General features: G+C 37.0%; 1 protein-coding gene across 2 annotated transcripts in view; it reads right to left on the bottom strand.

The window, feature by feature from the left end:
- Nucleotides 1-12590, bottom strand: part of LOC145980423 (glutathione synthetase-like) — a 67123-nt gene that overhangs the window by 24484 nt on the left and 30049 nt on the right. Inside the window, exon 5 of one of the 2 annotated variants that reach the window (XM_083113512.1) lies at nt 1112-1242. In XM_083113512.1, the coding sequence (XP_082969638.1) occupies nt 1112-1242 (131 nt within the window). Of the gene's footprint in view, nt 1-1111; nt 1243-10032; nt 10218-12590 lie in introns of both variants that reach the window. The other variant, XM_083113511.1, reaches the window with a different exon arrangement.

Here is a 12590-nt window from a genome sequence, read left to right as displayed (position 1 = left end):
GATGGGACTTGATGAGCTGACACATCATCCAGCGAAAAGCCTCTCGATAGGCGTTTGTCCTCAAAGGTTGGTGTGCCATTTAGTTAGAAAATGGCTCATAACTATCAGCCCAGCTACAGGGGATGGACAAAAATATGGAAAAACCGCGACATCGAACGGGTGATATCGATGCAATTTTTCCACTTGAAATCGGACAAGGTGCGACATTCTTTTGTTTTGTGCCGTAAGATAGGAGCCTGTTGGACTGGTACATGGTGGGACTGGTAGGAGTCGACACTTGCGCTGTACATAGCGTGCACTGCAGTTGATACTGAATCGTGTCGGAGCTGACAGTGTTTCAAAGAGGGCAAATTGTTGGTGTCCGGCTTGTAGGGGCCTCTGTTGCCAAAGTAGCCAAGTTATTTGGCGTATGACGACATAATACTGTGTCCGGAAAGACATCCATCAGATCTACGTGGATGAAAATGTACACTGAGTGACAGAGACAGAAGTATACTGAGGAGGACTGTGACCATGTTTTGCATGAAGAATGGTGCATGACCCTATTATCCACCATCCAGGACTTGTATTTGTCCATTCCTCGGAGACTGCAGGACATTTTGGGAGCTAATGGTGGTCCTGCACCTTATTAGCTACAGCATTCTGGCTTTTCTTCGCAGGTGTCTCCATATTTTTGTCCATCCCCTGTAGATTACATAGTTATACCAATCATTGCAGTAGAGCTACGTTAAGAACCGGTCCCCATTCACAGCGCAAACCAGTTATTGTGAGAAAATCCCATTTCCCTGCTGGCTGCTTCAGGAAGGAAGGTTTCAAAGGTTCCCACTTGTTGTCCAAAGAGGAGAGGCAGTGGTAAAAGTTCCTTGATAGGTAAACGCGACAACAGAGGGTAGCTGCCAGAAAGGCCGCACCTGGAGATACGACAATTTCACTATAATCGCTGTGGCAATAACTTGTTGGCAGATTCCATGTCCATATTATACGGCTATCATTAAAGATTCCTTTCACAATTTGATTAAAATTCCTTCAAATTACTACATGATACTTTCGGGCTATATAAACCACAAACATGGTGCAAGATATTTCGTCCCAAGTTTCAAATAGTTCATACCTATGATACTGCCCTAAGAGTACAGTAAGGGCCCCAAAACTAGACGCTATTGTGTTTATTTCGACTTGGTATAAGCTACTGGTAGTGCAATTGAGTAGATAATCTGAACGGAATAGACCAAGACTGTAGGGCTGAAACAATGTAGAAAAAATACATGTGATTCACGTACTACTACTAGTAATCCCTACAAAGTGTTAGATTCAACCGATTCCACCTGTAATGGGCAATTCCTGAAAAAATCATTAAAAAATACACATGAAACTATAACAACAGACCACCACCCCCGCAAAGTATTATATAATTATGCTATAATAAAAAAGAACATTTGAAGGGAAGGTGGAAAACACAAAATATACATGCAAAATTATTAAAAAATAAAAGTTTTATGAATCATTCACTAAGAAGTTTACGATGGTAAGAACAAATGTTAAATATAACTTTTTCTCACTTTTTGAAAAAGCACACTGCTTACTAGGCACACACAAAAAAATACTGCAAAAGTGACATCTTGCTTTTAAATCAACTTGCATGCAACTGTGTCAGGGTTACATCATGTACAAAAGCACAGCATACATAACTTAAAAGAAAATAAATTTATGATGCTTCAAAAGTAAAAGAAAAAAGTTGACATGAAATTAATTGCCCAACTGAATGGACAAAAAAAAACTATTTTGGAGTTTTTAAGTCTACTTACAAGTATATGTGCCAACAATAGGTTGAACATACAGTTTAAAGTGGGATATAAAGCACAAACACATGCCCTCACTTGGAAATGAAACCAGCAAAACTTGATTTCAAGACTGTCACATTAACTGCAAAGTCAGCACCAAGTGCCTTTGGCTACCACACAAGTAATGTTCACTATTGGCACGCACCTTTACTTTCCTCAATATTTCATCACTCCATGTGGCTTCCTCATATGGCTGGATAAGGTTTGGTCTAAAGCATTGTAAAGATTGTTTAAAAAAAGATTAAAAGCTAGACAGATGAGTTAAAAACAGTTGCCAGCCAGACATGAAAGAAACACATTTTAAAAACAATTTCATTACCTTTTACCATGCTTTAGCCCAAATCTTGTCCAGCCTCTTGAGGAATAACATGATGTGCTGAAACCTAGAGAAAGGTAGTGGCAATTCTCCAAGTGTGTACCTGCGGAAGGGTAGGGAGAGGATGCTATCCTCCAGTTAAGAAAATTTGGGTATAGCATCTCCCACCCATCTCAAACTCAAAAGTAACATCCTCCCACATATCCCAAACTTAACCAAGCATCCCCCTACCAATTCCCAAACTTGACGAAGCATCCCCCTACCAATTCCCAAACTTGACGAAGCACCACCCACCTATCCCCAAACTCAACCAATCACCCCCTTACCTCCAAACTTGATCAAGCAATCCCCCCTCCCCTTACCTACGAAATTCCACTTAAAGCACTGGATACAGGTACATGACACTGGTGAACATCATGTGTGAAAATGTTGGCATGTCGTGTGAGCTTAAGCCCTGGTTAAGTCTGGATAATTATTATTTTAAAAACATACCCAGAATAGGATAATGAAGGTAGATGCTTATGGAGAACTAATTTTCAGTACTTTTCTGCGAGAACAACCATGAAGTTTAACGCATGACAAAGCACTACACAAATATAAATTAAACATTAAAATGTTAGTGTGTGTGTGTCTAGCTTAACAATGATGAAAATTTTTAACTTAGGAACAGTGGGTTCCAGGAATCAATGCAAAAAGGTTTCTGACAATATATCTGCATTAAAAAAAGTAGGAAATTCAAATCTGTGAGAAAAAACCTATGGCCATGCATCAAGCAACAAAAAGCTTTTTCCAAGACTTTATGTGAGCATCCTACATACATTCCACGATGCTGACCACACATATCAATACATAAATTTTGAATGTGTGCTGTGCAGTCTCCAATTCACTACATAGGTTCACACAGGTAAGGTGTAAGGGGACTTTACATTCCTATGCATATATTTATAAATATAATAATTACTAAATTATTAACATCTGTCCTTTACCACATGTTTGTATTCTACAATTTATTCTAGCATTACACAAAAACTGTAAACTGTCATAGTAAAGTATAAAAAAAATATTGTGGCAAATGTTTCAAAAACAAAACAAAAAATCTAATAAAAAAACTAATGTCAGTTAATATGTGTATTATCAACTACATAGTTTGTGCAATCTACAAAAACTGGAAAAAATAAAACAAAATAATATAAAAACCACAAATACTGATAAACTTAAAAACAGACTTCCATCATGTGCTGTAAAAATTACAAATTTGAAAAAAAAAAGGTCTCATCTACACCCTAAATGGCAAATCTAGTACTAAATTCACAGTTATTATTACTGGCATAAGAAAAATAAACACATCCAAAATTACATGAATATTCTATTTAAAAAGGTAAAGCTACCACAAAAAAAGCCATCACTGGAGCAAAACTGAAAAATTGTGTTACCCATTAACCTGTGCAAATTAAGGTGAATCAAATTGTGCAAAAGAAATCTAAATTATTTCTGCATAAAGGGAAGACCTAAACTTGCATCGTAATAGATGTTCATATGGAAGACAAATTTATTTTGAAAACCGATCGCTGGAATTCAACTACTTTACGTTCAGAATTAACAAGCAAAAACTGATAAAAATCCAAGTATGTGTGTGTATAAAGTTAGTGTAGCAAAAATGTAAATGTAGCACCTGAATGTAAAGAAGCGTCACCCAAAGAATTGCACTCTAGAAGTCACAGTTACAATACTGAGTTTGAAAAATGCTTTTCAACCAATATGTTCATAGCATAAGCTTATGGGGAGTATGAGGACATACTGTTGCTTGTTGCTTCGGTGTGAAATCCCCTCATGATGTGTGTCGCTTTGTCCCTTGTCACTTCAATCTGAAAGCTCTCTTAGGCTATGCAGGAACTCAGAAAAGATTGCATATCCTCCTAGCAACTGTAAGTAACTGAGGGTACAGTAAAGGTGGGGGATTCCCAAAGGTAAATTCCACAGAATGAAGCATGCAAGAAATGCCAATACAAAGTAAAAAAAGCCTGCTTGTATATATACTACATCTGAGTCATTTCTGACCAGCATAATTACATCTCCCATATAAACACAGCTCGTTACCTGTGAGAACTGACAAAACGAATTGTCTCAACAGTTTTCCTTGAATTCATCTTAGCAAAATCGATCACATTTTCTTTCATGCAATATCGGGCACCTCACTCGCAGAAGACAGCAATGCAAACCTGATAATTTGAAGACTTTTAAACCATTTTTTTAAAAAAAATTATCATGTTCCTCATTATAACCATCATGTAAGATGGTTCATTGTTAATATTTGGTCATATTTTTTTAAGTGTCCCTCTTTGAAGCCATCCATTTCTTCCCAGTGGGGGTTGAAAGTCCTCACCTCCCGCTCCCAAATCCAAGCTTGATTTCAATTATGTACTGTTGCAATTCTCTGAAACTGTGATGCCGTTATATAGGTCAATGGTAGGCGATATCTTTTACCTGGTTGAGTGGTTGCTCACCCCATAGTTCACAGTACCTGCGGTTCAAGCTGTAAAGGCCCCTTAACTAACCCACTGTTTAATACACAAATTCATGTCATTCTACAGAAAAGATTGCCACTTTCTTAAGACCAGCACAAAAATATTAAAAAATAAAATTCTAACAAAATTTCCAGACCATTCAAAATATTCTAAGCCAAGCAAACATAAATTAGAAAAACATATCCACACAGAGAAAGTGCTTAACATTAACAAGCACAGCAGCTATCTTTTCATATTGTGAGATGGGGAAGGATGAGGCGGCAATGGAGTAAACACAAACGTGTGATCGTTCTCTAATATGCGACACCTAGATTCTGGCCAAGATAATTAAGCTACAGACTGTGAACTATGTCCTCAGGATTTATGCAGGTTACGGTGAGAACAAATTAGCCAGTTCACTGCTGTCCGGGATAGGTAGAGGGAGGTTTTAAAATACGATGATTTCATTGTGTCTGAGCGACTGCAGAGCCACAGTGCGAGAAATCGCCCACAAGTACAATAGTGGTGACCAGGAAAATGCTTCACAGCACACAGTTTATCGAACACCTCCGTGCATGGGACTGCGGAGTCAAAGACCCAGTCGTACTCCAATGCTGACTGCACTCCACCGAAAGGAGTGCATGAGGAGGGCACACAATCATTGGCACTGGACTGTGGATGATTGGAAAATGGTCGCCTGATCCGATGAATCCAGATTCCTGGTTCATCACATCAATGGCCGAGCGCATGTACGCCGATTTCCATCAGAAGCTATGGCCTGATTGCACGGATGGAAGGAGACAGGCTGGTGAAGAAGGTGTGATGGTCTGGCTGATGTTTTCGTGGGACACACCGGGGTCCATTATTCTGGTACACCAATCCCTGACGGCTCTCCGGTATCTGGACGTTATTGGGAACAAAGTCCATTCATTCATGTCAATAGTGTTCCCTGATGGTGACCACTTCCAACAGGACAATGCACCATGCCACACTGTCGGTATTGTGAAGGACTGGTTCGAGGAACGTGACAGTGAATTTGCTTTAATGCAGTGACCCCCAAATAGCCCAGATATGAACCTCATTGAACATTTGTGGTTCGACTTGGAGAAGCGGGTTCGTGCTACATCACTGTATGCAACAAGAGGATCTGCTGTTGCGCTTGCGGCATGATATACCCCAGGACACCTTCCGCCACCTCGTTGAATCAATGCCTCGCCAAGTGGCCACAGTTCTGCGGGCTAAAAGTGGTCATACACATATGACATAGGTAGGTGGTCATAATGTAATGGCTTATTGGTGTATAAGTTGATTATAGAACTACTGCAGAATTGGAAATTTTAATAATCTTACTTAGCATTAAAAAGGATCAAACTAACAGTGGGAGCACACAAAAGTCTGCTCAAAATAACAGAAACAAAAAGGAAGATACAAAAGTTATTAAACTTTGGTCAAAATAATTCCCGCATATTATGACATGATGAACATGACTTGCTTTTTTGAGAAAAGCAGTAATTGATGAATTCAACACGGATGCACACATAAGCGCAAGCACATACACACACACACATAAAGTCTGCCTGAAAGAAGAAAAATCTCCTAAACCTACAAACCTAATCATGCATTAATTTTTCTTGCATTAGCATGTTCAATTACCCCTTCTTCAGGATGTTTTTCTTCAGAACATTTTCAGTTCATAAGTAAACATCTTCTGATATCAATAAATTTGTAACACACACATTCCTTTCATGCAAAAAAGTTGGCATAAAACATGCTAAATAATCAATAAGAAAAAAATCTAAATTTTAGAAATTGTGCTTGAAACAATAAGCCAGTTTAATATTTTCTTAAGTACTTTCCATCAACGCTAAGAGCAAACTGAAGCACAAGCAGAGAAAAATATGTGTGAAAATGCAGTATTTTACAATATAACCAATCCATGCTATATACTGATGTAAGGAAAGAGGAGGAAGCCATGAGAGGTAATAATTAATTTATGACAAAAGAATATCTCAGTATTACATGGGAAAGGATCCTAAATTTCTGTAAGATTGCAGGCTTTAACGAGAGCCATGGTGGTCTAGTCGGGAGGTCTGACTACCACGCAGGAGGGCCGGGTTTGATTCTCAGGGTGGATGATCTAAGGTCAGAATTTTCCTGCCTTGTCCCCGCATAAAGTGGCTCTGAGGCTCATCCAGCCTTAGATCAATGGGTTCCTGGGGGGAGGGAGCAACCCTAGGAGGAGTGTAAAGGCTGCCAGAGCATGGTACTGATCACATCAACTCCAAATGTCGAGAACATGTGAAGCCCTACCCCCACAGAGTTGAAATTCCCAAGAAATCTTGCATGCAGAAGAAACGTTAAGAAGAAACCACAGTACATACAATGGTCCCAAGTAACCATTTTTGGGAGACAGAACTGCCTGTTTTCTCAATAAAAACTAATACCACTTATTTCTCAATATCTCTCTCCACACATGGAACACCGAAACTATTACAGCTTTTGAATATTCACGTGTCACAAACACATGGAAAAGGTATTTTCAATTTATTCTCTTTGAAAACCGTAAAATTCCTGAAATATAGGATCCTTTTCCAATTACATGTCTACATGTGTTACTGAGTTACTCCTATGTGGCATTTACTATATACATACATACATTTACTATGTTAAAAGATAGTATTATGAGGGTAAGAAATACAAAAATAAGTATTTCAACTTTCATGTTGGAAAAAAGCATTCTTAAGCATAACTTCATATTCTCTACATATACACACATTTTTATCTTCGAAATATAGAAACTTTCTGAGATTTCATAATTAAGTGCCAGGCATCATGTCACTTCCATGTGTAATGTTGATGGTGATAATTCATTGCCACCTGACATATGTCACTTTAGTGTCAAATCTCACTAAGATAAAAATCTTGTGAATATGTTTTAATTATGTACAGAAGATTATCCTAGAAGGGTCCTATACTTCAGCATACAAGATCTTTATTTTGATGAGCATCTACGAGGAATATCCACAAAATAAATTCAGTTTGCAAATATAGCTTCCGCAGCACAGTGGACACAATGATGCACATGCATGCTGAGCTTGTTGATCCTTTTGTAATGCAAGGATGCCACTGACAGACATTCCTGCATCTACGCATTGTGCTGTGCTTATAAAGTTTATTATTAACTCAAAAAACTGTTTCTTGAATGTGAGGAACATGAAACCAACTGAAATTTATCGTCAACATTGCGAGGTGTACGGAGAAAATGGTATGAGTGATTCAATAGGTGTGACTGTTGAATGAAGGATGCAGATGACCATCTGTAATGTATGAAGATTTGGTTTCTGATGCTGAAGAGATGATTGAGATAACAGACGATTCACCACGTTATCACTTTGTCTCAATTTTACATCAATTTCAGTCACTTCTTCACAACATTTTGTCTAATAAACTTCAGTTTAAGAAATTGTGTGCAGGGGTGCCCCATCATTACAAGTTCCTCAACAATGGTGGTAAATGCATAACAAAGTAGTGTCGGTATATACATCAAATAGCAATATAAATATGTAAATATATTCTTGCTTTTCTTAATAGCTCACCGGAACTTAATTTCTGGATAACCCTCGTATAAGCACAAAAGTACAAACTACCTTCCTGTTTAGAATCAAAAAGATAATTGTACAAATAAAAGGAAGTGAATAATTACTCTCATGAAGTATAGTATGATCTCACAATGAATGGAAATTTACAATATGTGTATTAACGTTCAAATAATGAATGTATTAAAATTGTATTTTTGTTATGAATGATATTGGAAAATTATCCAAACAAAAGTTGTAGAGTATAAAATTATCTTTAATTTGATGCCAATGAAGACAAGCTTGCTACTAAAAAATTTGCCCTGTAGCGAGTAACGTTTGAATGCAAGCACAAGGGGAGGGGCTTTTGGTAAAATACATATCTTATCATGGTCTAACAATACACCAAAATTCAACTTTCCCCTAATTATTTCCAACAAAAATCCTTCGTTTACTGGGCTAATCATCTCCAACCAGTTACGGGGTGACATGCGGTTCGCACAATGAACCACCAGTCCCATACACTGGCCAAAATCTCTGTGGAGTTTTTATGCTCCCTCCCCAGGAGACTCGAACCAGCATGCATCCTGTACCCTGAGCCCAAAGCCTAGCACCCTAGATTCCACAGCCACTGTGCAGAACATTAGACAGCATTACAATAATGTATAAAATTACAGAATAGCCGAATAACTAATATAAACACAGCATTTGGAACATTATTGGCATTTTCTTCAATATACAGGGTGTTCATAAAGTCCTGGTACATTATAAAAACATAGCTCGGAAACTACATGCAATAGAACAATGCTATTGATGGCAAAATTACCAACATTTTTCAACAAGATGGGGCAGGTGGATAGGCCATGATGGACCTATTCCCTGGCCACCACCCTCTCCTGATATCACACCCTTGTATTTCTTCTTTTGGGGATATGTCAAAGATTGTGTTTACCGCAATCCTGTTTCACATGTTGCTACTCTTCAAAGAAGAATAGTATCCTAACTGTTACTGGTGATATGCTAGGGCATGTATGGGCAGAAGTGGATTACCGCCTTGATGTTCTGACAGCAACAAGATGGGCACACATTGAGGTGTATGGCATATAAAAGTGGAGAGTTGGAATCAACAACATTGTTCTATTGCATGTAATTTCCGAGCTATGTTTTATTGTAATGGTACGAAGACTTTATGAACACCCTGTATAATACTCCTATCTGTTTCAACTATGCCTGTGTCATTCAATTCCAATAAATGTGGCCCAACTTAAATATGTCCCAACTGATATGCATGCGTCTACGTGTATATGTGTGTGTGGTGAATGCAAACCAGATGAAATTCATGGAGCAATTCTAAAATTATAATTCTCAGAATGTTAGTGGCAAAAGTTCCTTACTGGCATGCAATGTTAATTTGACATAATCCACTGTCTAGTGCTTTTTTCTAATACATATTCTAACACTATATTTAGAGAGAGAGCATCTCTTCTCTCATCTGCAAGTGAACAAATTTCTTTTTGGTGGTGGAGACAGACCTGTTCCTAGAATAAGTTAAAAGCACTAGACATTGGATAATATCCAATCAACATTATATGCCAATTCTGAACTGACCTAATGTTTTAGAATTTAGAATGTTCCTCTTGTTTCTTTTTAATGATAAACCTTACTGGAATGAGCATTAAGATATAAAAAAAATAAACATTTGTGAGAAAAACATGCCAGTTACTTACATATACATTTCATTATTCACCTCCTTCGATTTGTCAAATTACATTACCACAACTACTTGATTTCTGTACCTATGAATTAACCCTGAAACGGGTCCCATCCAGCCGAACCCCGATGCAATTGTATTGATCTCAACCTGCTTCCAGCAGCAGAACGGGAAGCACTGAGAGGTGTGAGAACACAGGTCTTTACACCTCTCACTTTGTGCGTCACTTTCCAGCATTATATCAGAGCGGATCATACCCAGGGAGAGGGGCTACGGAGACACAGCCAGCTTGAGACTACGGTTACTTCCTGTGCATGCTAACACAAACACACACATACGCACTCTCTCACATACGTACGAGGGGAGTTCATAAGATTTGTACCTTCTAAGAGGCAGGAGAGAGAGATGTTAGTCTGTACATTCTGTAGGCTCTGGAATGCTGTTCATAACTGAGATACCATCACTGTAGAAGTCTGCACTTTGGCTGTTCATGTTACATGCATTTCATGTGACTAAAGCCAGCTCTGCAATGCCAAACCCTTCGCTCATACAGCTCTGAAGTATAGCCAATGGCGGAGCTTGCTTCAGTCACATGATAACACAGGTCTACTTGATGTCATAACAGGACTATATGCTCATAATGTCACATTGCATACCACTTCTTCCTGGTGATTGCATGCAAAATATTATTTAATATGCAGTAAGGATGGATCAATATAAAATTCTGACCAATACAAATAAAGTATAGGTATAGGATTTACAGATGGACCTTTGGCACCTATAAGGGTGAATTTTTTCAAATATTTCTATTTATTCGAAAAACCGCTGTTTTCAAATATGAAAAATTACATACACTCATGGGTGTTGAATGGGTCTGATGAACACCCCTGGAAATTGACATTGTTCATTTAAAGATACAAGAAAGCCGAAAGTTAGTTACTCTTATTGTTAAGAACAGAAATAAAGTTCATTTAGTTAGTATTCCAACAGAATAATCAAAGTAAAAATGCATTGGATCGAAAACATTGAGTGAAAAATACAAGAACACTGTTATATTCTACCATTTCATCCAAAGAACAAATGGTTTCACAATTTTCAAAATTCTAATAATTACAGTTGTAGGTGAGACAACACACTATATAAAAGAAATAATCCCCTAACATTTAAAGCCTTTGCTTGAACGAGATGTGCAAAGGTTAATATCAAAATGCATTCAGATACTAACTGCATAATATGCAAAAGAAATAACGGAAAAATAGTTGTGCTGGTATTCACCAGTTCGGTGGATCGATCGAGTCTCTCCATTTATATAATAATAATAAAATTAAATAAATAAAATTATTATTATTTCGAAATTTACTTTGTTAGTTTATAATATTTATTATTGTATAATATCATTTATAACCGTGGTAATAATACTTATTATTTATCTACCATTCAAATTTTATCATTTGCCCGACACCCTGGCAAAAATTTCTGGCGACACCCATGCATACGCTAGAATTCCTTCTAGAGCACTGACGTGAATTTTCATGGAGTTTGCTTTCGCTGTAACCGAGACATTCTCAAAAGTAAGTCTATAAAATATTGATAATATCTAGATAACAGTGAAAGAAAACTACACGAAAATTCACGTCAATCCTCTAGAAGGAATTCTAAGCGTATGTAATTTTTCATATTTTGGAATATCAAAGAGGTTTTTCAAATAAAGGGAAAAATTTGTAAAAAATAACCCTTAAGGGTGCCAAAGTTCCAGCCGAACCTTAACAAATGTTGTTACCAGATGACTACAATGCAAAAGAAGCTGCTTTTAGAAAATTAGAGAATGGAAATTATATGTTTACATCCATGCAATCATAATAATACCAAAACAGCAGAATACTGCACTAAAGTACAAGATTGTTATAGATAAATCGGATTGTTAAAATAACTGGTAAAATTTTGCAGATAAACCAATACACAAATATGCCTACATTGGTCAATATTGATAGAGTACCTATAAATCTGTCCCATCCCTAATATTTAGTAATTATCGATATTGGTTTTTCTACTCTCTGGTTCAGTGATGCGCAACTTCCTCAGACAATGGGGCTGCAGCATACAACTTTCGAAGTGGTAAGAGTCGTAGTTCTTAATTCGTTAATATGTCAAATTCATAAATTAATTTGTTTAATATGGAATAAAGAAGAAATCCCTTAACAGTGGAAAGAATCCATAATTGTTCCTTTGTTTGAAAAAGGTGATAAAATGAACTGCAATAACTACCGTGGAATTTCTCTACTCTGAACAACATATAAAATATTATCTAACATTCTTTTAACAAGACTAACCCCATATGCTAATGAAATTATAGATGATTATCAATGTGGATTTAAACGTAACAACTACAGATCAAACTTTTCACATTAGACAGACATTCGAAAAAAAGTGGGAATATAATCAAAATGTCCATCAGCTATTCATCGATTTCAAAAAAGCATATGATTCGGTCAAAAGAGATAAATTATATAATATATTAGTAGAGTTGAAATACCTAAGAAGCTTGTTAGTATGATAAAATTATGCACCAGTGAAACAGAAAGTAAAATTCGTGTGGGTAATAATATGTCTGACAAATTTACAATTCATGATGGGTTAAAACAA

This window comes from Lepisma saccharinum, chromosome 27, assembly GCF_977018435.1.
Source record: "Lepisma saccharinum chromosome 27, izLepSacc3.1, whole genome shotgun sequence".
Lineage (NCBI taxonomy): Eukaryota > Metazoa > Arthropoda > Insecta > Zygentoma > Lepismatidae > Lepisma > Lepisma saccharinum.
This window is presented reverse-complemented; position numbering and strand designations above follow the sequence as displayed.